Source organism: Trematomus bernacchii, unplaced genomic scaffold (assembly GCF_902827165.1).
Source record: "Trematomus bernacchii unplaced genomic scaffold, fTreBer1.1, whole genome shotgun sequence".
Classification (NCBI taxonomy): Eukaryota; Metazoa; Chordata; class Actinopteri; order Perciformes; family Nototheniidae; genus Trematomus; species Trematomus bernacchii.
Window position 1 is genome coordinate 772,331 of NW_022987608.1, and position 24,845 is coordinate 797,175.

The 24,845-nt window shown below is 39.4% G+C and overlaps 2 protein-coding genes across 3 annotated transcripts; one reads left to right on the top strand and one right to left on the bottom strand.

Moving 5' to 3' along the window:
• The first annotated feature begins 1,489 nt into the window (after positions 1–1,489).
• Positions 1,490–3,647, top strand: phlda1 (pleckstrin homology-like domain, family A, member 1). The gene has a single exon (XM_034131382.1). It carries the CDS (start codon positions 1,604–1,606, stop codon positions 2,084–2,086), a length of 483 nt encoding a protein of 160 aa, XP_033987273.1. The 5' UTR covers positions 1,490–1,603; the 3' UTR covers positions 2,087–3,647.
• A 17,503-nt stretch (positions 3,648–21,150) lies between these two features.
• On the bottom strand, positions 21,151–23,588 carry LOC117483307 (E3 ubiquitin-protein ligase TRIM39-like). 2 transcript variants are annotated; one of them, XM_034131579.1, is made up of 2 exons: positions 23,503–23,588; positions 21,151–23,403 (listed from the first exon to the last, which is right to left on the bottom strand). In XM_034131579.1, exon 2 carries the CDS (start codon positions 23,399–23,401, stop codon positions 21,773–21,775), a length of 1,629 nt encoding a protein of 542 aa, XP_033987470.1. In that variant the 5' UTR covers positions 23,402–23,403; positions 23,503–23,588; the 3' UTR covers positions 21,151–21,772. The 2 variants fall into 2 exon arrangements, with proteins under 2 accessions (XP_033987470.1, XP_033987472.1); XM_034131581.1 differs by having other exon boundaries at positions 21,151–23,420; positions 23,503–23,583.
• Positions 23,589–24,845: the final 1,257 nt, after the last annotated feature.

Here is a 24,845-nt window from a genome sequence, read left to right on the forward strand (position 1 = left end):
GAAGGGGGCACAATGTTTCCATTGGTCTGCTGCCATACAATTTTATTTTTGTTAATGCAAAGGCAGTCATGTTGGGTAATGTGCACTGAATATTTCCCATTATTCAAATGCAATAAAACTCAGTAACGCTTTAGACTGTCTAGTTCATCGATTTTTTTGTATTGGTATTATTTTTTCCTTTTAGAGGTCTTTAACCCTTCTCTTGCGTTTCGGGTAAAAAAACAAAAAAAAACACTTGTGCTTATGTCCCCCCACACCTTCCAGACAAAACAATTTACTCTAAGTTACGGGAACCTCTCACTTTCTCGCGCTGTATGATGTATCATACCTTCATACAGGTGCAAGCTCTGCCTCGAGAAAGAAAAACCTCTCACTTTCTCGCAGTAAATGCCCCTCCATTACTGTCTCTCATGCAGTTATATTTGTGCCTTGCTCACATTTGACTCATTGACACAATGAGTAGGCGATTTTCTGTCAGAGAGGCTCTGGACAAATGTTTTGAACCAGATGAAGAGGAGATTGAACCAGCCATAGAGGACGATGTCTCAGAAATGGAAGACAAATGTGCAGATACCCTGAATATGTATGCACATCCACATGCCAGAAGAGGGCGCCATTGTACCTCTTCAATGTACAAATGCAGGTAATGTTTTCTAATCCATCCCAATTTGCCCACCTAATTTTCTCCTCGTAAAAGAAAATAGAAAATCATTGTGAAAGTCTTTTATTTTGATAATGAGTTGTGGCTAAATGTAATAGTGTGAGCCACATACACCCAATGTGCTTATTTGTATTACTTCGTTAATGTTTCTTATGGGCTGTAAGGGGTTATATTTTATTTCCTTCAAAGACATTTAAATTACTTTTCCAATCAGAGGGCCCTTGCGCATGTGTGGCTGCAGCCTGTTCATTATATAGCACTTTATAAAAGTCTTAAATATGTCTGGATTTCAATATTCAAGCCTTTTAAAATCTACTGTACTTTATCCAAATAGCATAGCATAACATTTAGCAAATCTTGAATAACTTATTTATTTGTAATACTTCAATGTTTCTTATGGGCTCTGTTATGTATTTATTTCAACAAGGACCATGCATACAAATACATTAATCTCAGAAAATAGAAAATATGAATTATGCCAGATTATAGCTAATAGCTCATTTCCATCTGCAGGCTATAAGGGGTTCTGCTATGTGTATTGGGAATTAGTGCCTTTTTATAATCGCTGTATTTGTATAGCACGTGTATAAAGGTTACAAAGTGCTTTACAAAAACCTGGGATGAAAAAACGAAGGAAAAAAACGGTAACTTTTATCAATATATTATTTGTATCTATAGCCTACTATATGCACATTTTCAAAAAAATGATAGGACTGGTTGTGTCTGAGGGGGGCGGTGCACCTTCAGCAGACCCTCCCACCTCAAACCCACCCCTCACACACACACTTATACACTTACACACACACTGACAGACAGACAGACCCCCACTACAGCAGCACCGCAGTCTCAGCAGCAGCTCTGGGTTAAACATCCATTCATTCATCCATTCATCCATTTATCCTCTAACCGGGAGGAGGGAGCCTTCAGTTTTCCGGGAGAAAGATGCTGGAAAACGGCATGAAGGTGGTGTTGAAGGCGGGTCTGCTGGAGAAGAGGAGCGACGGCTTGCTGCAGCTCTGGAAGAAAAAGCGGTGCGTCCTGACCGAGGAGGGGGTGCTGCTGCTGCCACCCAAACAGCACGAGCCCAAACAGCACGAGCATGGAGGTCCAGGTGGAGGTGGAGGAGACACGGGGAAAGTGAAAGAGCTGCACTTTGCCAACATGAAAACCGTGGATTGCGTGGAGCGTAAAGGCAAGTACGTTTACTTCACCGTGGTCATGATGGAGGGGAAGGAGATCGACTTCAGGTGCCCGCAGGACGAGGGCTGGATGCCGCAGATCACCCTTCAGATGGTGCAGTATAAGAACCGGCAGGCGATCCTTGCCGTGAAGTCAACCCGGCAGAAGCAGCAGCTCCTGGTGGTGCAAATGCCCGGTCAGATTCACGGTCAGAAGACGGTGCGCAGCTCTCCAAACGTCGCGTGACTTGTGGAGGATATTGGTGCACCATCACGGGTGCAGAGGAAGCGAAATGCACGCGGGGTTCCTGGCTCTGGGGCCACCTGGGGACCCCCTTGCAAAAAAGGACCAATGTTACAGTTTCCTTTTAGTCCTCCTTGGATATTTATGCAATGACCGAGGACGCCTGTTGGCATCATAGGAGACGAAACAATGCACAATGTGGATTTACTTTGAAAAGTTTAACAGACTCCTGGAGGTAAAATCCTCCACATGAAGAATGTTCTGGATATCCATTCCATCTAAGGCAGGTTTGATATTTCATACATGGAGGGTCTTCATGTCTTTAAGCAGTGAGAAACAGAACTAAACCCCCATGTAGTGTAATTATATTCATTATGTGTGCAATGAAAGGACATCTGTGTGCATCAAAGGTTACACACTACTCACCATAAAGGGATGAAAGAAAAGAAAGAAATGTTGACGGACTACTGGAGGTAAAATCCTCTACATGAAGAATGATCAGGATATCCAATCCCAGGCAGATTTGATGTTTCATACATGGAGGGTCTTTGTGTCTTTGATCAGAGGGAAATAGATTTGAACTGTAGTGTAATTACAACAGGAAACATGAACATATCTCCACAGTGTTAAAGCTATATATTTAGCATTTGACACTCAATGAATTGTTCAGGCTCGGCAGTTCAAAGCCAGGTTTTGATTTTCAGTAAATGCACATACAATGACTTCCAAATTTGCTCTGACAGTCTGACCTAAAGCATACAGTGACTCAGTAATATGTGCCATATGCCCAGAATATGCAGCTGTACAGGCCAACTGCACATCTGCTCATCAGAGAGATAAGCCGCTCTGTTTGGACAACAGATTTCCATGCTAGTTGCTCTCTATGGCACATGGTGAGCTGTTGTATTACTGAGGGTTCAACCTGAGAAAACAATTCTGCTTTTTCGACATGCTCATATTCCCAATATGATTCTCTTTCAAAGGACTCTACTCAAAAAGCCTTTCCATGATTGAGTAATACTTGTCTTTACTTCGTTTTTTCTTTAAATCCTGGCTATACGACCCTGCTGAGCAAGAAATACATGTATCCTCAGTTGAACTTTCACATACATTGAGGGGAAAACAGTTGTTCTACTCTGTCAGTGTGTCTGGTTTGATCAAGACTGTAGGAATGAAATGACTTCAGAATTGCCTCCTGTGTCACCGTCACTCTGCGGCAGTCCGTCTAATTGATTGCATCCGCAGGTTAATTGGACGCTCAGCTGGAGGATGAATATTGATCATCGCAGAAATCCATTCTCCTCCACATTAAACCAGCGTCTCCTTTTCCAACACACGGACGTATTTCACTAAGGACTGATGGACAAAAAGCATGTGAAGAAACAACCGTTCGCTACCGTTCAATGGGTTTATCCCTTATTTATTAGATGTATATATATTTTCTATAAAAAAGTGTTATGTTGTTGATTGTTCAGTGTGTTTGTTGCTAGAGTGGAACAAGAGCTTCCTGTTACACACAAAGCCTGTTGGGAATAATCTTACATAAAGTTGTGTTTGGATGGTTGCTATAGAGTTACTCACATATCCATGTTTTCCTTTTTTTTTCAAGTAAACCAAAGAATAATTTCATAACATCTTCTCCCTTGTGCAGTGTTACAGCTCAGATTATACTATGAATACTATAGATATAGGATGAGAAACCTGCATGAGTCTGATTGCTTGATTTAAGAGCCACAGTGCATTTTAGTATTTTCATTGTGTGTACATCAATGTTCAATCATTCATACATAACTTGTTCTATCTTTTGCTTTCTTATGAGTCTTAAATCTGAGTAAGATACTATTTAATTACCCCAGTTTATTTTTCAGTGGCTACAGTAAAGAGCTTAGTTCTCTGGCAATTTGCCGAGTGAGTTTCTGTTATGTTGACAGCGCTAAAGATTATTTAATTGGTTGCATCCAATCTGAGTAGATGGGCACGGTTTACTATTTTATTCTAAAGGCGGAGGAAGCCTACCATTTCAATTTGATAACCGAAAAACAAAGCAAAAGTTCCATGATATTTAAAAATCTGTATAAATTCAGATATGTTTTAACTGCTTGGGCAAAACAGAAGCTATTTCAGTTAGTGAGCCGTTTACATTTGACTTGGCTCCACTAAAGAGGCATGGTTTGTTGACAGTGAGGCACCGAGGCATCAAACTATGTTTACATGCACACCAATATTCCAATGTTTTTGTGAGTATGACAATATTCCAAGTTGTATAAGGGTCATGTTAAGGTAAATGTAGTCAATGGTACAAATAGGGAAGGTCTTTTGAATCAGCAAAGGTCAATTTATTACCACGTTATCTCTAACTAGCTTGCTTACCGTAAGTTAGCTACTCTGTTAACTAGCTCGCTTACTGTAAATTAGCTACTGTGCTAACTAGCTTGCTTACTGTAAATTAGCTACGTTGCTAACTTGCTTGCTTACTGTAAGTTAGCTACTGTGCTAACTAGCTTTCTTACTGTAACATAGCTAACTAGCTTGCCTACTGTAAATGAGCTACATTGATAACTAGCTTGCTTACTGTAAATCAGCTAACTAGCTTGCCTACTGTAAATGAATTACATTGATAACTAGCTTGCTGCTTACTGTAAGTTAGCTATGGTGCTAATTAGCTTGTCAAGAAAAGTTCTATCATGACTAACTAATACTAGCATGATCCAGGCTCACTGGTTGGATTTTAGCTCGCCATCTAGTCCTGAGAGTAATCTCTACATCAAACAGCATCTAGAATAACATATTTCCTGAGGATGTTTATTGCTTCAACACTTTCTGGACCTAAATTAGTGCTGGGCCACGGTTGTTTATGCCCCATTCATTACCAGCCAACAGTCTCACGGCATTTCGTGTTATAGTCACGAAATTAATCTATTGAAAAAAAAGCAATGTAAATAATAACAAATTTGAAGGAAAAAGAGATAAAAAAATACAGATTTCAGTATTCTGACAGAACGATTTTAGAAGCAATGTAATTATATTGGTAGTATGTTTCGTGCCTGCACCAAATAATAACAAATTAGAAGGAAAAAACATAAATAAATACAGATTTCAGTATTCTGAGGCTCTGAGCCCCATTTCTTTTCCTCGCGGACGGCAAAAAAACTCCGACATTATATAATTCAAAAAGATGTGGTGCAGGCACGAAATATACTACCAATAGAAATACATTGCTTTTAAAATCATTCTGTGTGACACGAAAAAAATGCAAAAATCGTGTTGGTGAACACGAATCAATAGATTAAATTAATTTCATGACTATAACACGAAATGCCATGAGACTGGGTTGTACCAGAAGGTTAAATCGCTGCAGGCAAAAGAAGCGAATGTTTTTCTGGCTGTTGGACAAACACTGCAGTGCTTTGCCGAGCAGACTGAATTGTTTTTGTGCCACTCATGTGTGCAGGGAGACATGAGGAAGTCACTCTCAATGTTTATTGGACCGAGAGGCTGTAAAAGAGTCATTTCAGAGTTTTTGTGATTTGTTCATCTGTGTCAAGTGATTTACAGTCCTGCAGGCTATAATGCCAGACCCTTAGTTTTGAGGCTGTTTGGTGAAATCACATGAGTCAAAGTAGTGCTGCTACAAGGTTCTGTGTCTTACATTGTGGAAAAACATGGTTGGAAAGCTGTCATTTGTAGGATATTTTGTTATTTTCCTTGGCAATATTGTGTAACAAGGGCTTGAAAGTTACGTATAGGAAATAAACATGTTTGTAGCTCCTTGTCTAACGGATGACTTTCCAATATCACATATGCTGTGGCCATTTTTGTATGTTTGAGTTTGCAATTTACGCTTCCTGCCAACAAGCTAAATTAAGTGAAATCAGACTCACCTACTGACATTGACCACAACAAAGCTTTGAGAAATGTTCAAGAAACATCTGTAATCTAAAACATACATTACACATGGACATTACAGCTCTTGAGGAGAAAATTAACAGACTAAATAATGTCACTTTTGTGAAACTGAAGTGGTTTTATACAGGGAAATATTTACAGGAACGTGACAGATAACGGCCTTCTCCATTGTTTTTGTCGAGCGGTGACGCTATCGTCAGGAAAACGGATGATGTTGTTTCCCTTTTGCTGGAATTGTTCCCAATGCTCTATCACAGTCAAACCAACACATGCCTCTGTGTTGCTGTCATCTCCCACACAGAAATATATCTGAGCCCTTTATCGGTCTGAAGCTTCTCTGACATGCCTTGGTGTTGCCATCTTTACACACACACAGTTATTAGCTGTGCCCTTTGTAGCCCCTGTCCTATTTCTTATTTCAACGTGAGATCTATTTTCATACCTCGAAAAGATACATTCCATTAAAACAACAACCAAAAAACAGCACGGTGTCTTGTGTGGTTTCTTCCCTTCTTAGCAGCATCAAAATTACCTGTTCATGCTTTACATTGTGAACCTTTCACCCCTGTTTCCTTGTCTAAAAGTAGAAGCCATTTTTTGTTGTTGATGCCGCTCAGATAAACTGTTTGTTCTGTCTAAAGCACATGTAGCTCTGACTTCTCTCCTGTTCATAATTGAATTAAACAGGGTGCACACGACGGCTTCCTTTCTGACACATGAAGCAGCTTGTCTCTCTAAATACTGAACTTTAGAATCACTGTCACACAGAGAGTTTGTAAATAGTCACATTGGTGTTAACACAAGCCATCATTTAACTGTATTTACATTCAGACATTTAGCAGATGCTCTCATCTAGAGAGACAGCTTCAGTCGTTGTGCAGTACCATCAAAGACATATTTATGTGAGACTACTATATAATTAGCAAATTTAGTGTACAAGAGTGTTAAAAACGCCGAATCATTTGCAAACATTTGAGTAGAAAACCATGCAATTTTGCACAACTGTGATATGTAATGCAATGCATCTGAAAAGTATCTACTGCTTTTAACTTAAAGGTGGGCTATGTAATTGATTTCAGAAACACTTTTTGTTATATTCCATGGAATGCTCTTATCCCGATAGCAATGAATATCTTAAGTGCTTTGACAATAAATCCATACAAAAATGTCATCTGTGGAAGCCGTAGCGCTGTAAAAAGCACGACCAATCATCTGAGCCGGCCCGGCTAAAATAACTGGATGGCCTACCTGCCTGTCAGCCTTCCATCTGTGCACAAACTTATCTTGTGCCCTCATTGGTCATGTGTGCGTTCGTGTGTGTTGGAGGAGGGGCTCTGTAAGGAAGTCTGAAGGAAGGGGCAGATTTTTTCCGGTTGTGTATTTTCAAATTCTAGCGCACTCGAGCTGATTTCTCCAAGATTACATACCCCACCTTTAAATTAATTATTTCCAGTATGATATTACTGTGATTAAAATATAAACAGTGATTTCTTTCATCTGTCCAGTAGCCTATTTAGGGTTTAATGCTGCATGCAAACATGAAGAAACATTAAGAGTATTTGCATCAGACAGTGTGTGTAGGCAAATCAGTCTAAATTACAGTCACTCCTGCTGTCTTACCAGTCACTAAAACCTTACAGAAACCAGTACGTTTATGTGATTTGCTCTGGTTTTATTCTTGTGATCGCTCCCTCTGCTTTAAAAAACTCTTCAGGCAGCAGACCAGTTGTCATTCTTGTATGAAAGCCATCTTCAGGGTGTTCATTATTCACATTACTGCCATTCTTATGGAGCCACAGCGCCGTCATATCTGTAATCACAGAGCACTCAGAGAAGAGGATGCAGCAGCCCTTTAGATTGCAGCTTTATTTATAAATGATAACAGGTACACAAAGAAAGGGCCATTATTCTGAGACATCTGGCGTCAGAAACAGCTCATCAGCGCAGAGAACGGAGAGCAGATTGTCCACGGCGATTTGTTTTCTGTGGAGGTGGGAGGTGGAAGCTGTAGGATGGCTTTATGGTGCCTTTATGGTGCTTTATTCAAGCTGTGCGTCAGAAATCAAAGCCTCTTGTTTGTGTGGATATCTGATGAAGTATGCATACTACAGAGTGTTCTATTTAAAATGTGTTTTTGTTTCATTATTCTGCAGTAGAAGATTACAGGAAACCATCAAATGAATTGTTCTGCACTTTAAATGTGTGTTCTCACCATTAAACCATTTCCCTTTTGCAAGTAGCCATTGGCAGTGTGGTGTGTGGTGTGTGGTGTGTGGTGTGGGATATAAAGCCATCTGCTGTGCAAAACATCAACTGTTCTTTCCATGCAAATGACTCAAATGTTAAGAAATGTAAATGTGTTTGGGTGATTTGGATTTTCAGTTGTGGCATCTTTCCCCGTCTCGTTCAGTCTTAAACACCGGGACTGATTTAGTGTTCGGTTCTGTCTTTATGCCTCCAATTCAGCAATATCTCTGAAACACCTCGAAGGAATTCTATTTTGGCACAAACGTCAACATGGACTAAAGGATGAACTGATTAGAAAGGTCAAGGTCACTGTAACCCTAATATAACTCTTTTTACCACGGTTTTACACATATGTATTTAATGCTATTAATGAAGTGATGACGGACGTCTTGAATGTCGTGTTTTCAAACTGCAACGGCCACACCTTAAGTTATATTTCTGACATCACTAGATATGATGTTCTTCCACTTTGAAAATAACTATTAGCGAATGCTTGTTTTGTAATCATATTTGTTCCAAATTCATATGATTGCAATCATCATAGACTTTTAAGTCATATTTTGACCAAATGTATATTAAGCCATTCGCCCTTTTCCAGTTCGTTAACATGCCCTCCAAATATTGTGTGATATAGTTGTGCCTCGACAGTGTGTGTGTGTGTGTGTGTGTGTGTGTGTGTGTGTGTGTGTGTGTGTGTGTGTGTGTGCGTGTGTGTGTGCGTGTGTGTGTGTGTGTGTGTGTGTGTGTGTGTTATCTGATTAAGTGTTTTTGGGAAAGTGTGTTGATTTGGCTGTCCTTCATCACCCTTCATCACCCTATCTTTGGACCTTTGCTGTGCTTGCTGGCTTTTAGTCTTGGACTACCTACGTTTGTGTGTGTGTCTGTGTGTGTGTGTGTGTGTCTGTTTTTTTTGTGTGTGCGCAGAGGCAGAGAGTTTAGAGCAGGTAGTTTGTGATAAGAGTCACCTTGGTCTCTGCTGTAAGCACACACACACACACACACACACACACACACACACACACACACACACACACACACACACACACACACACACACACACACACACACACACACACACACACACACACACACACACACACACACACACACAGCAGTGCAGACAGTAAAACTTCTTTATGCTTTATGAGAATTCATTTTATTACTATCCTCTATTTGTGAGTTATATGAATATTTGGATCAGTCTAAAAACAGGGTTTATTTTTAGTTACTTTACTGGACATTGGAGTCACCTTCCTGTAACATTCATTTGTTTTTTTAGCTGCTAGGAAAACATGAAGTCAGCAAACCGGGAAACTTGTGTATTTATGACCCACATTATCTTCTCATTCAACCAAACCATGCAGGTGGTGCCCGCTGCAGACTCCTGAGTGCAAATAAACACACACAGATGCATTCAGGCTGTGCAAATGCAGGCACGTAGACGGGGAAACACACACACACACACACACACACACACACACACACACACACACACACACACACACACACACACACACACACACACACACACACACACACACACAGGTGATATGGCGTCTGCCAGTGATAACAGCCAGCTGAGCAGACAAACCTCCTTGTCGCTCCCTCAAGGTCACCGATAGGCCGACAGCTGTGTCTCAGCCAATCACTGACCTCCCTCTGTTTGTCTGAAACAGCTCAGTTCCTCTTTTGCATGAGATAACACCACCATTGTTACACCAGGATTATCTTTTCCCAGGAGCCGGACAGCAGTTAAAACAGCAGTTAAAATGCAAATGGAGACGGCGAAACACTTTGCAGGCAAATTCATCTGGAAAAAAGGACTGGTTAGCACACACTGAACACTGCAGAATATTTGTCTATTTCTCCTTTCAAAACATTTCATTTCTGGAAAGGGTCAGATGGAAAATCTGATATTTTCTAAATTAAGGGATCTTTCATATTTCACAATTTGCTGTCACGTTTTTGTGTTTCCTGTTTTATTTTGAAATTGTGTCTTTTCTATTTTACTTCCTGTGTTTTCCCGCCTATCCCTGATTGTCTGATTGTGTTTCCCCCCCTCTCCAACTGTGTCTTGTCTCTGTGATAAGTCTTGTACAAGTGTGTGTGTGTGTGTGTGTGTGTGTGTGTGTGTGTGTGTGTGTGTATGTGTGTGTGTGTGTGTGTGTGTGTGTGTGTATATATATATTCAAGTTCTTTGTCAGATGACCGTCCATGTTTCCCCAAGTTTTTGTTGCAATATTAATATCCACAAGAAAAGATTTTAAAGATTTTAAGACAGGTGAGATAGACACAATTATTCTTGGCCTTTGCTTCCTTACTTGAATGTTTGGTGAACAGTTTGATTGCTGTCTTTACAAGATACACGCTAAAACGTCTGCCATTGTTTTTCTATGGAGAGAACGTCAAAAGTAGTCTCTTGAATTATTATGACTTTGACCTCGCTGACCTTTCGATGTGCAACCAATTTGAAGAATTAGATATTTTAAGCAGCACAAGCTAGCAGGTGGCAATATAAATAAACAACGCTCAGCGCCCAAGTTTGAAAAGATCAAATTGCATATCATTTCAATCACGAGAGACATGCTTTTGATGTGACAATATATATTTATAGCCAAGAAATACACAGATGAATGTAATGGTGCTTGGCGATTAGACTCCATTGTGCCGGAGTATCATCGTAGTAAGAAGGAAAGTGTGAATGATGTGTTTTTACTATATGGCTGTTATTTGTACTTTTGTTTATTTTGTGTTCTTATCTTTACTTAATTTTGGTTTTGTGAGCTGTGTGCTGTGTGATTTTTGTATTTCTTTGTACATCACGTTGGTCAAGAGGTTTTAAAAAGTGCTTTATTAATACATTTGGATTGGATTGAGTTTATTAAACTGAGTCGACGTCTCTAAAATAACCCACTGATCTTTGTAATCTTCTTTTATCGTCACATACAAGTACACACACACACACACACACACACACACACACACACACACACACACACACAGACACACACACACACACACACACGCATGCACGCACGCACGCACGCACACACACACACACACACACACACACACACACACACACACACACACACACACACACACACACAGTGAAATGTACTCTCTGTGATGTGACCCATCCTCAGGAGTATGAGCAGTGTGATAAGATAGACAGAGAGAGATCGTGTGTTTCCTTCAGGCTCGATGACAACTTACAGCAGCTGACCTGACATTTCCCAAATCTGCATGAACACACACCCTTTTGTCCTTGTAAGGAAACAACAGACCTGAAATGTTCAATCCTCTGCAGCTCTCTTTTCATTGCCCTTTCTGCTTTGCATGACGTGGGATACACATTGTTCAGTCTTTAGGAATGTGAAAGAGTTTCAGTTGTAAGTCTGTGGTTGCAGGTGGGTTTATAATATGGGTGTGTTTGTTCTTCTGTATTGAAAATTAGATACCTCGTTTCTACCTGCTTCACAATGGAGAGAAAGAAAAAACAGCCCCAGGTTAGGTTTTCCTTTTGTTCATTTTGTTCTATATGCTTCTACTTAGAAACAAATATATGTATGCAATTATCTCTGACATTTTCATATGAATGATTATCTATTGACAGAGGACAATGGCTACCAAAGGGGACGGATTATGCTTATTTTCAGACTGTTTTTCACAGCAACTGCAAATATGTTAATACGACGTGCAGCAAGAAGAGATGCATCATCCAGGTCAGGAAAAGTTATTTTAGTCAAACATTTTCTGTTAACCTGTTAAGCCCCGTAGCCCCCGCCCGCCCGGGGCTTTTTTTTCACGAAACTGTGTCTCAGGGCTTCTTAACATTTAATAAACTATGAATGTGTCATACTCATTTAACGGGAAGAAACTCAGCTAACTGACGATACGAACAATTGTTACCGAAACAAAACACAAGTCTCACAAGAAGCGTCTAAATTAGCCCTGAGCGAAAAAATGCTACCGCACTTAGCACAGAACTCTAGGTATAAATACTTAATACTAAAGTATCATCACTGAGCGATCAGAACTTGCGACATGGGAAGCAAATGCAGACATCACAACACGGAGCTTTAGGTAGCAAACACGGGAGAAATTCTTACCTTTGCTGTTATTCTGATCAAAAGTTGTGTTCAATGGCATTAAAACGAGAAAAACGCGGCTGAAGGTTAATCCATAGGTTAATCCAATGTGTCTGTGTCACTTTGAAAAAATGACTGATAATCCATAATTCCATTTTTATGTCAAAAACTGAGTTTTCATATTAGCTGCTAATGATAGCTACCAGAGTGTATGACAGCTTCCGGTTTTGGGTATTCTGGCTACGCCTCACTCTCACTCCTTATTTGGTAACGTGTGTGGAACTTCCCCTCGATTCTATTGGCTCTTACGGTTCAAAAGACCAAGGGGGGCCAGAGATAGGTCACATCCACCCAAATGACCCCAGAAGTGTTTTTATTTTGCTAAATCTCTCTATAAAGGTCAGATTTCACTTGTTTTGCATCAATCTTGATACAGGGTACTTATTATATGTTATAGTTTGGATTCCTAAAGCTTGTAGTCTACCATCCCATCATCCAAGGGTGGTTTTCACTATCTGTAATGTGTTTTTTTTTGGACGGACACAATAATTTACATTTTTTTACTATGTTCAATCTGAATTTACTTTAAAATAAAACAAATCTATATTGATTCTGACTCTTCTACATCCAACTCACAGGTTTATCATTGCTTTGAGGAAAAAGATTATTAATTTTCCCCTTTTAGAAGTGAAGATATGGTCATTTGTTCTGGGAATGTCATTTTCGAGCCTGAGACCTGGAAAACAGGCTCGGGGTTTAACAGGTTAAATCTGCACAACAATATAACTCAATCGCAGGAACACTTAGAGAACAAAACACATTATAAAAACACAATCAATTGCATTGAACAGCCCTCTGTTTTTCTGTACTGCTTTAACCTGTCTTCTTGCTATGTAATGTGTTGTGTTTTATTGTTTTTATTAGTATATCCAGTATTGTAAGCCTCTATGTTTTTAGGGTGACTTCACAATATCTGTCCAATGAAAAGATAACCTTCCATTTGATCCAATGCAAAATAAATACATATCTGTCTATATATTTTATGTTGAATTTTCCTCTCTTTCCACCATTTGTTCCCCTCATTGTCAGTTTTTCGCAGCAAGGACAACTGCACATATGTTAAAGGTCCCATGTCATGGCCATTCCTACTGATCATATTTCCATTGTTGAGGTCTACTAGAATAGATTTAAATTGTGCAATTTTCCAAACTCACATTGGTTTCTCATACAGCATCTCTGTAAAGTATGTGTATTCACTCTCTGTCCTAAACGGCTTGTTGGAGCTCCTGCCCCCCCCCCCTCCCTGTGAGCCCAGTGTGCTCTGATTGGTCGGGACGTTGCGAGGCTCGTTGCTGCTGCGAGGAGCGGACAGGTTTCCGGGTCGGCGATACAGAGAGACACAGCGAAACTCATCCTGAGCACACACAAACACTCACAGCCGAAGTAAAAACAATAAGTGTGGCTTGATATTGAGTAAGAAAAAGGTTTATAACGCTGTGAGAATGGGTCTGCGGAGAGCATTTCTCCACCATCCCAACTCGTCTATTACCAGCGTTCAGGGAGCTCTATGCAAGTCAATGGGACTCCCTGTTAGTTAGCCAAGGGATCCTGGTGTGTGAGGTGCTCCGTGGATTGGTCCATTTGAGCCAATCCGGTCATTTGTTGTTGATCTGGGTGTTCACACGTCACTGAACCCAGGAAGCAAACAATGGAAAATGAGAAATGTCCAACGAGGCGTTCTGGGGCAGCATAGACAGGCCCTTTAACATGACGTGCAGCAGGAAGAGATTGCGCCAACCATCGAACAATTACGGAACAAAACATTCAGTTTATTTCAATCCTTTAAAAACACAATCAATTGCATTGAACAGCCCTCTGTTTTTCTGCTTCAACCTGTCTTCTTGCTATGTAATATGGGTTTGTTTTGGTTTTATATGCAGTATTGTAAGCCTCTATGATTTTACAGATGTATTAACTTGTTACTTCATATTTAAATAGATTGATTTTTTAGGGTGACATTACAACAACTGTCCTTTGACAACCGATGAAAACATAACCTTCCATTTTCTGTCAACTGCAAAATAATTACATTATATTACATTATCTGTCTATAAGTGTAAACTTCTTCCCACCCCTTTTCGGATGTGTAGGTATTTTTTTTGTATTATTGTTTTACACATTCAAAATAAATCAAATCAATATATTTTATGTTGAATTTTCCTCTCTTTCCACCATTTATTCCCCTCATTCTTCCCCGTCTCTCACTCCCCCACCCCTTACCCCTCTATTAGTCTCCTTGCCTGCCCTCTCATCGCTTCCATCAACCATTTTTCATCTCTTACCCTTTGTCTTCTTTCCTCTCCTCTTTTTCTCATTCTCTACTTTCCTCCCCTCTCCTCATCTCCTGTCAGCTCTCCTCTCATCTGTGCGTCACCTCCTGCTTCCTGCTGTGCAGCGTTGCGATAAAGGACAATGATCTAATTCACATTCGCCTTGGGAAAATGCCGTGACACCGGTGAAGTGAAACCAGGCGTCCAGGAGACCCTCGCAGACGATGAGAGGGAAGTGAAGAGCACGTTTTGAGTGAATATTGAAAGAGATGGATGGAGTAAAAAGGGGCAGAGAGACTTCTTTCAATGTCACCCTGTAATCAAACACACTTCATCACTTCCTCGTTCTGTCACCCTCCTCACCCTCCTCCCCCTCCTTTCCTCTCCCCATCTCTATTCTGTCGTGCATGCTGTCACCTTTTATGAATGTTGTGCAGAAAGCAGAGTGAGATATGAGCGTTAAGAAGAGGCTGAATTTAAATGTTTCTTGCAGCTATACTGTACACTGATTTATAACCCGGAGGCACACAGCTCAGTAAACCCTGCAGAGTTTTACTTTTCTCTCCAACACTCCACTGAGCTAATTAGTTAGTCTGAGCTAAACATTTTGAAGTGAGCACAGTCAGGCTCAGCTGGAGGGTGTCGTTTAGTCTTTAATTGCACTGAACGCTGACCAGTGTGACGGATAGGAGAGACGAGAGCTGAGTTCAAATGAAAGCAACCTGTGCAGAATGTTAAAGTGCCAGCTGCTCTATTCTACAGTCGTATATCAACAATGGGTGAAATGACAATGAATCATTTAAAGAGGGGTCTCTTGCAATGAGAAAAACCCAAATCTATCTGCCCTCAGCTATCTGTTTTAGTTTTCTAAGCAACGACTTCTCGCTCTCAGCACTCTCATCCTCTCACCCGTGATCTGGCTGTCTTAAACAGGACATCTCCTGCTAATGTTCAGGTTCTAATTAGTATGTAGTGTCTCTACTTTAAAGAGTTCTCTCCTGCTGATGTTCAGGTTCTAATTAGTATGTAGTGTCTCTACTTTAAAGAGTTCTCTCCTGCTGATGTTCAGGTGTATATCAGTATGTAGTGTCTCTACTTTAAAGAGTCCTCTCCTGATGATGTTCAGGTGCATATCAGTATGTAGTGTCTCTACTTTAAAGAGTCCTCTCCTGCTGATGTTCAGGTGTATATCAGTATGTAGTGTCTCTACTGGGACATGTCTCCATGCTTTAATGTTCAAAAAGCTCTTTATTGTTCTCATACTGCCTGTGCTGCAGCACCTCTTTTCACCCTCTGTCTGAAACCAGAGCCCAGTCTGCTCTGATTGGTTATCTGTCCGGCTCTGTTGTGATTGGTCAACCTGCTTAGAGATGTCCCGCCCTTTGACCTATCACATACAATGTGTTGGAGCGCTAGCCAATAGCAGCGCGAGTGTAACGAAGTGATGTCACTATGTTCCGGTACTTTTTCCGGGATTTTAGCCATTGCAGACCATTTACATGCACCTATATAACACACTACAGGAAAAGGAAACCCCACAAAAAGCACAATAGAGCCTCTTTAAATCCAGTACTCTTGTGACTACATTGCATAATAAATGAACAAACCTTTTCTTTGATTACTTCCTTACAGTACCTTCTACAACGTGCATGTTTTTCTACAATTTCTTTCGGAGAGCAGAGCCAAATGAAGAGCCTCATTATAACAAAATGGGACAAGTGACAGTTACATCACGACTTCACACACAAACACAGCTCCACAGAGGATAACGTACGCTGTGGGCACCTACAGTAACCTACATAGGGTACAGTCAGTAAATTAGCTCTAAGGCTACTGCTCCTTACTGTGAGTCAAGATTAAACCAGCAGCGTCTCTAAAACAGGGCAAGACATTCATTATTGATGACCAAATTCCTCTGAAGAATGCCCTAAATAGAGCGGTTGCATAACAAATGTGTAGCTAGTGAGCTGCTGATGAGACTTTCCTGTCATTCCTGGCTTTTATGAATGATAGCAACTTCTAACGCTTACCTCCAGGCTGCTGCCTTCCTGTATATCTCACTGCCTTGTGTTAAAAAAAAGCAGATTTTAATTATTAACTTCAGCTACCGTTACCTTAAAAACAAGCGTATTAAAAAACTAAATGTAATGCATGAAAACCAGAATACTAGGAGTGTCAATTTGTGCAGAATTAATATAATTTTCGCCTCTATGCTTGCTGCACTGATGCTAAACTGTGCTTGTTTTATCTGAAAACCCCTGTGCTTTTCTTCCTGCTAGAACTCAGAGATCAGTGACAGGTTTAGAAATACTAAAGCCTCACTTTTACTGCAAACCTCAGAAAAAAAGCCCATGCAGGGAGGGGATAAATGCATGAAAGTGGGACCGCTGTGATCTGTTACAAAGGCTTTCATGGCTGTACCTAAAACCCTTCAATCTGACATAACAGATTTACTCTTGTGTGCTTTAAGACGGGAAACCACAGCTTGAAATATGTTTTTTAGCGCTATAGTTCGGCACATGACCACCTGTAACATAGTGAGAGGTAAAGAGACAAAAGGTGAGCTTTAAAAAGGAAGGCAGCTTTTGTTATAGCTTTGACATACGGTTTCCATTCTTCATCGTAAGGCAGGCTAACTAGCTGCTAGCTGTAGCTTTAGGCTCTTTCACACCGGAGTACTTTTCCCGTTTAGTTCCGATAGTTCCTGGAATTTTGCGTTCACACCAAAAAGAGAACGGGAGAACTTTTACCCCCCTTTTTAGTGCCTGCTAGAGAGTTGGCGTTCTGGTGATTTACTGGGAAGGCTTCAGTAGAAGCTGCTGGGAGTCCCAGCAGCTTCTACTGAAGCCAGTCCCCAACTCCGGGGACTTCCGGCCGGGGACTTCGGGTGGCAGTATACGCCGTGAAGTGGTTTGCTGCCTGCCAGTAAACCCAAAGCAGAAGAAGAAGAAGTGACGTCAGCGGCTTCATTTGCGTAATCTTCCCTCAGGGAACTTATTCCGGTGTGAACGTGATCGGCTCTTAGTTCCATGGGGGTACTAAGTGCTGGGAACTAAGTGCTGGGAACTAAGTGCCGGGAACTAAGTGCTGGGAACTAAGTGCTGGGAACTAAGTGCTGGGAACTAAGTGCCGGGAACTAAGTGCTGGGAACTAAGTACGGCAAAGTACTTGGTGTGAAAGCGGCTATTGTTCCACAGATAATGCGATGAAAACACATATTACTCTAACTTGGGTCAAGTGACAATTAATAAACACAATTAAAAGTAAGTGATTAAAGGATAATACCTTTATACATTCGGAGTAGAGGAATCTGGTAAATGAGATATATGGAATCGAAATCAATTTCATATTATGATGAAAGATGGGAACATTTGGTTAGAAACAGAACATTATATTATATTGTATTATCTATTCATAGCATTGTCTTTCTCTCTGTCTTTTGTTCTCTATTCTGATTTGTGGATTGTTATCAAGTTATTTAATGTTTAGTTTCGATTGTATCTCATTTTGTTATATGTAATCCTATCATTTCTAAAAATGCAAATGTATATCTTATATCTAAAGGCAACACAATGAAGCTTAGAATATGTATGTGTTAATTAACTCCATGAGGTTTAATGATTGTGTGCCAATTATTAAATGTATCTGATGCTTTACTGCAAAGAAACCGTAGAAAATACAAATTTCAAATACAGAGAAAGATGGTTTTGTTGGTTGAACAGAAACAGATACTGACGTTTCTGTGTCTTCTAATCTTATACTCTCCATCAGGAAGTAGATAAATGTATGTAGATAAAATGTTTTAACCATTGAAATGAGCTTTAGTTTCATGATACATTTCCAAAGGGATGATACCTTCACATCTACATTTAAATCCCCCAGGTATCCCAGTATGTGTTGAGCAGTGTTACAAGTCATAAAGAATGAATAAACCGTACAAAAGACTACAGCTGCTGCTCCACGGGGGCCATAGCTTGAAAACACAGCTGCAGCTAAATCCATTAATTATGGATAAGATGGGTTTACACAAGCTAATGAGCTAGCATTGGCCAGTGTTATTGTCAGGATTCGGTAATTGGTACCCTTGATTTAAACTAAGCTGCTATCAAGGGCGGCACTTTGTAGTAAAAAGTGGTAGGAACAAGACGGCTTAGATTAAAACAATAAATACAAAAATCAAACGGTCTTCAACATGCGATTTTAGGAAATGTAATCGTGTGAGGTAGATGATGTGCATAAATAGGATGCTATTACTTACTTACTGCTGCATTGTTGGTATCTTTTAAGAATCAGAGGGCGCCTTTTACACAATGCAAATGTGTTTCTTCTATATTTACATTGCCTGTTGTCCAATCTTCTTAGTTTACGAGTCTCTATAATGTTTGAGAGAACATAGTATATTTGTCTTTTTTGAGGTTTTTGTTCAAAGCGCTTGGATCCAGGATACGGCAAATTAAAATATATTTTATATCTCACAGGATAACAGCACAGTGAAAGCCTTAGGGGTAGATAATGGCTCCAAGAAGAAGAAAGGTTGAGAACCACCGCCATCCATTATTGAGATGAAGTTTGAGAAGATGAACATGCCATGAATGTTACTCATACACTCTGGTATTTACTGGCACCATCACCTCATATGCATCCTCTTCTCAGTAAAGTACGCAAGCATGAATGTGCCCAAATCTTACAAAGATACAAAGGAACAAACAGCAGCAGCGTGATCTACTTTTCAATGTCACGTCTTCATGCCTTAAAGTGCCAGGAAATGTGACCCCATCTCTTAAATGTGACCTCAGTAGAGTACGACAACACGTGCTTTGGTGTGTCGGATACAAACCAATGCACTTTGTTTACTGTTGTTGTTGTTTATTTCAAATATTTTAGCACGCACACATACATAGTAGACAGATTTCTGTGGAGAGAAACCATAGCACAGGAGATGAAGCTGGGCATTGTGGGGATTTTTTTGTTTTAATTTCTTTATTAAGGAGTGCACATTTAAATGTATAATGTAAGAAAACAGAAAAGAAGAAACCAAGATATTTAGGATAACAAATGTGTCCTCTTAAATTATAGAATAGGCTTACAGAATAGTAAGGTTAACAAATGATGATTTAGTTTAATACTCTAATTAAAAACATGTTTGTGATTAATAAATAATGTCTTCACCAACTGCATTCAAAAAAGACGTCTACTTATATATACATTTCTATTTTAAGATGAATTGTAACAGTGTAATCCTGCTTGTAATCCCCATTTCTTTTTAAAATGTAACAGTAATCTGATTACATCTTTCATTAATGTAACAGTAAGGGAATACAGTTAGCTTTTTTTGCATCCTGATTAGGTAATCTGATTTCAATTATTATTATTTGTATTTATATTATTATATGATTGTTATTATATTAGTATTATTATATTATATTATTATTAATGCAATATTAGTATTATTATTATTATATTATTATTTTATTATTATGCATGTATTATTGTTAATATTATTATATAAGTGTTATTATTATTATTATTTTTATTATTATATGTCTTTATTGAACAAGGACCATGCTTAAAATACATTAATTTCAAAAAGAGAAGAGATGCTATATGCCAGATAGTTTCCATCTGTAGTCTAACAATCAACACACATTAAATTATCTCCTATCACGCTAACAATTAAAACAGATCAAAATGCAGGTGTATCAAATATAAAAACTAGTACTTTATCAATATAAATATAATTTTTAAATTCATTTAAATCTCATATTACAGAATGTTGGCAAGACTGGTTGCCTAGAATGCATTTTTTGCACTAAGGGAAAAAGTGTGAAAATCTAAACATGTTTTAAGATCAGCTGGAAGCATATACAATGTTTGATGGCCGTAAAAGAGAGAGCAGATATAGTTTAATTACCTTAACCCTCCTGTTGTCTTCGGGTCAAATCTGACCGATTTACTGCTTTCATCAATCATAACTTTTTTGTTTTACATTCGACTGCATTAAGGCTTTATGATATCCTTCACAGGAGACCTTTGAACATATCAAATGGCTGATCACCTCTTTCATTGAGTTTTGGATGATGTAGTCAACTTTGTAACACCCATGGTGTACACACACACACACACACACACACACACACACACACACACACACACACACACACACACACACACACACACACACACACACACACACACACACACACACACACACACACACACACACACACACACACACACACACACTTCCCCCTCTTATGTGCCCATCCCCCCACATGGATCACACCTGGCACACGCAGTACATGTTCAGTGACTATTCTCTGCATATTTACTGCAGTTGTTCATGTATACCAGTAATCTGATACAATATGTTCAGTTTGAAAGGGTGTTAAATGAGATTTGGTGATGATTAATGTTTTTTGTGTTAATGTATAGCAGTTAAAACAGGACCGGTTTCTCTCTAGGAGAACATCAATGAGCAAGAGTTGTTCAAATGCTTTACAACGATGACTTTAATATTATGACAGGTAGAAAATTACACGACAGAATTAGTTCACATGTGCAGTGAATTCAGCAATATTTGTAAACTACACAAAAGCCCCTTTGAGTTACAAGAAAAAAGAAGAACTACGAATTTATACTGACTGGTATTTCCAGTAATGTCCCTTAAGTCATATTAAGTAAGTGTTATGATAAATCATAACCAGGGAAGTCCATGTTTATATAATGTCTTGTTTCAAGTGGCCAAAAATGACGTATAACATATTACATATTTGACTAAAAGCACAAAAACAAAATCTAAAACTTGAGATATGCAGGCTTTTTGCTGAAATGACCTCATCTTTAAAATGCAACTAAAATGACATTACATCCTGATAAATGACATTGATGACCTCAGCCAATGTGATCGAACAGGATCTGACAACATTATGTAACATTAGTATCATTAGTTTACATCCACACACATACAATAAAGAGAGAGGGACAACATGCTAATGATGAAGCAGTGTCTTACTCCTTTTACATATCCATCATGGATTAAAAGTAATTTAGACAATACAGAGGTGTTAACTGATTTGAGACCAGTGTTTTCTGTGGTCTTTAAAGAAGTAATGAACTCAGTGTGTTTGCAGTACAGGGGTTATGATGAAAGGAGCAGAGTTTGTTCCATGGTTGTTTTTGTAAAGGCAGAAGTATGGATACATTTTCTCTGTAAAGTGGAAGCCAGTATAAGAATGTATTTGTGATTTAGAGTCCACGTCGTAGAAAGAAATCACTCCCTGATCATAGTCCACAAAGACGCCCACCTTCTGAAGATGTTCTCTCTGTGTCATTTTAACTTTTTGTGATGTATGTGCATAGTATGATCCCTCTTCAAACTCAATGGCCCAGCCACCATTTTTTACTAACAAACCTATTTTCTTCTTTCTTTCAAAGGACTCTCTCACCACTCCAATAACCCAATCAGTTGTTCCCTTCACTTGCACCTCATAGTAAAACTTCCCTGCTGTAAACTCCTCCTTTGACAAAACTTCCGGAAACATTTCAAATCTCTTTAGATTGGAGGGAAGAATCTGCTCTGTGTCTGCATATACCACCTGTTTTCCATCCTGGCTTATGATAAGTGAACAATTTGCTGTTTCAGGGTCAAAGGTCAAGTCCACTGCATGTTCTCTCATTCTTTTCATCTTGATCTCAGGAAGCTCCTCCACTATCTGATCAGCGTTCTGTTTCAGCAGACCCACAGCACCCCTCACTGCCTGGAGGGACAGTTGGCAGTGGACACCGACGTTGGTCCAGTCCTTGTTTAAAGGAGAGCACAGGGTTTGGAAAGTCTGAACACATTGATGGTGATCCTCAGACTGTGGCAGCTGCTCCAGCTGGCTGCTCCTGCTCTGGAGATCAGCAACTTCCATCCTCAGATCAGTGAGAAAGCCGTCAGCCTTCTGCTCCGTTGCTCTGTACCTCTCCTCAATCACCTCAACAAGCTCCGCCTGGTTTCTCTGAAGGGAGCTGATCAAGTCGCTGAAGACCTGCACACTGGCTTCTTTCTCTCTCTCTGCTTCTTTCTGGCTCACATCAACTGAGCTTTCTATCTCAGCCATCTTCTCGGACCGGGATTGTATCATCTTTTTGAAATTTGCCATGGTCTCATCTTTTTTTGCCATCACTACTTCAAATTCTTCCTCGATTGGGACAACATCGTGACTCTTGTGATGGGTTTTCATACACAAGACACAAACACAGGCCTGGTCAGTCCTGCAGTACAGTTCTGTTATCTTGTTGTGCACTTTGCACATCCTGTCTTCAAGATTGTTCACTGGGTCTAACAGTGTGTGGCTCTTGAGAGCAGCAACTCTCTGGTGTGGCTCGAGGTGCACTTCACAGAAAGACACTAAACACGTCAGACAGGATTTAATTGCGTTTCCCTTCATCTCAGAGCAGATATCACAAAGAACGGCTTCTGTTCCAGGAAGTGGGGGGTCTGATGAGGCTTTGATTTGAACTAACGTCTTAAGCTCAGCAGCTAACTCAGAGACAATGGTGTTGACTTGTAGTTCAGGTCTTTGAGAGAATGTTCTTTTGCAGAGCGGACACTGGCAAATAGCACTGCCATCCCAGTACTTGTGGATACATGCAGAGCAGAAATTGTGTCCACATGGCGTTGTAACTGGCTCAGTGAACACTTCCAGGCAGACAGAACATAGGAACTTCTCCTCGGACAGCAGACTGCTAGCAGTTGCCATATCTGTACAAAAAGTAATACTACAATTACAACACTTATAATAAATTAATCCGCTATAAAAGTAGTTCATATTCTTCCTCTATAAAATTATGAATCTCTTACCTGTAAAGTAGCAGGTTAAACAGCAGCTGTGCTCTTTGAAAGCTTGTCCTGAACTCCTGGTTGAGTTTCGTTTCAGCAGAAGTCCCTTCCCCCTCCTGCTCTGGGAGTTTACACTTCCTGCTAACATTTAACTCTTTAGTTTCCATTCACATGACTAGACCTGCTGTATTTGTCAGGACGGGGAGGGTTGCTTTAAAAATGCTTTAATCCGTTACAATTACTTGTTACATGTAAAAAAATGTAATCAGTAACCTAATCTGAGTATCACAATATATAAGTGTCAGGATTGGGGGTTATCAGGACCCAAAATGCAGAATGAGGAGAAGGAGTACAAAGTATAACAAAAAGCGAGCTTTATTTAACAAAAGCTGTAGACAATGGAAAAACAAGAAAAAACCTCTTGTGCATACTGAAAATTGGTCACAGCATTGTATCGCTTACACATCCTGATACATTTCACATGATAAAGAGCAAAAATAAATAAATATAAATATATATAATTAACTAAAAACAAAAGAATATATAAAAAATTAAGATGAAATACAAAATAAATTAAAAAATAATAATAACTAGAGGGGGGACATATAGACTTAATCAGGGGGTAGGACTTTCAATTAATTAAAATATGATATAAAGGGCTGCCATTTCCCATACAACGTCTCTGAGTTTATTGTGGAGTATTTTACAGGGTTCAGATGTATCACCGACACAGGATCTAGTTGTAGTTTGACTTTAAATACCTAGAACAATGAGAATATTGCATCCCAAAAGTCTTACTGTTATTCTATTTTATTTTATCTTTTTATTCCAAATATGTATTTAATTTTTAATTTAATTTTCAATTTATTGTGTCTGTAGAAATATGACTATTCTTTTCTGTTTTAATTATCTTTTGTTGCAAATATTTATTCGATTTTTATTACATTTTCAGCTTCTTATGTTTATAGAAATATTGCTATTACTTTCTGTTTTAATTATCTTTTATTGCAAATATTTATTCTACTTTTATTTGATTTTCAGCTTCTTATGTTTGTAGAAATATTGCTATTCTTTTCTGCTTTAATTATCTTTTATTGCAAATATTTATTATATATATTTTTCTGCTGTTTTTTGTTGGTATAGCTGTCTGTCAGCGTGGCGTGGCCGACCATCGCTAACACCATAAATGTCCCTTTTTTCCCAGACGTTTTTCACCCACTTGTACTTTTCTGCTGGCTGCTGATAGTTTCTATGGCAACAAACGAAGATAAGGGGGCTCCTTGACAGACGACCGTCAAGCAGACAACACAGGGGGCGGCTGGGAGAAAACCCACAGGGAATAAAGCACAAAAAAACTGGGAGTC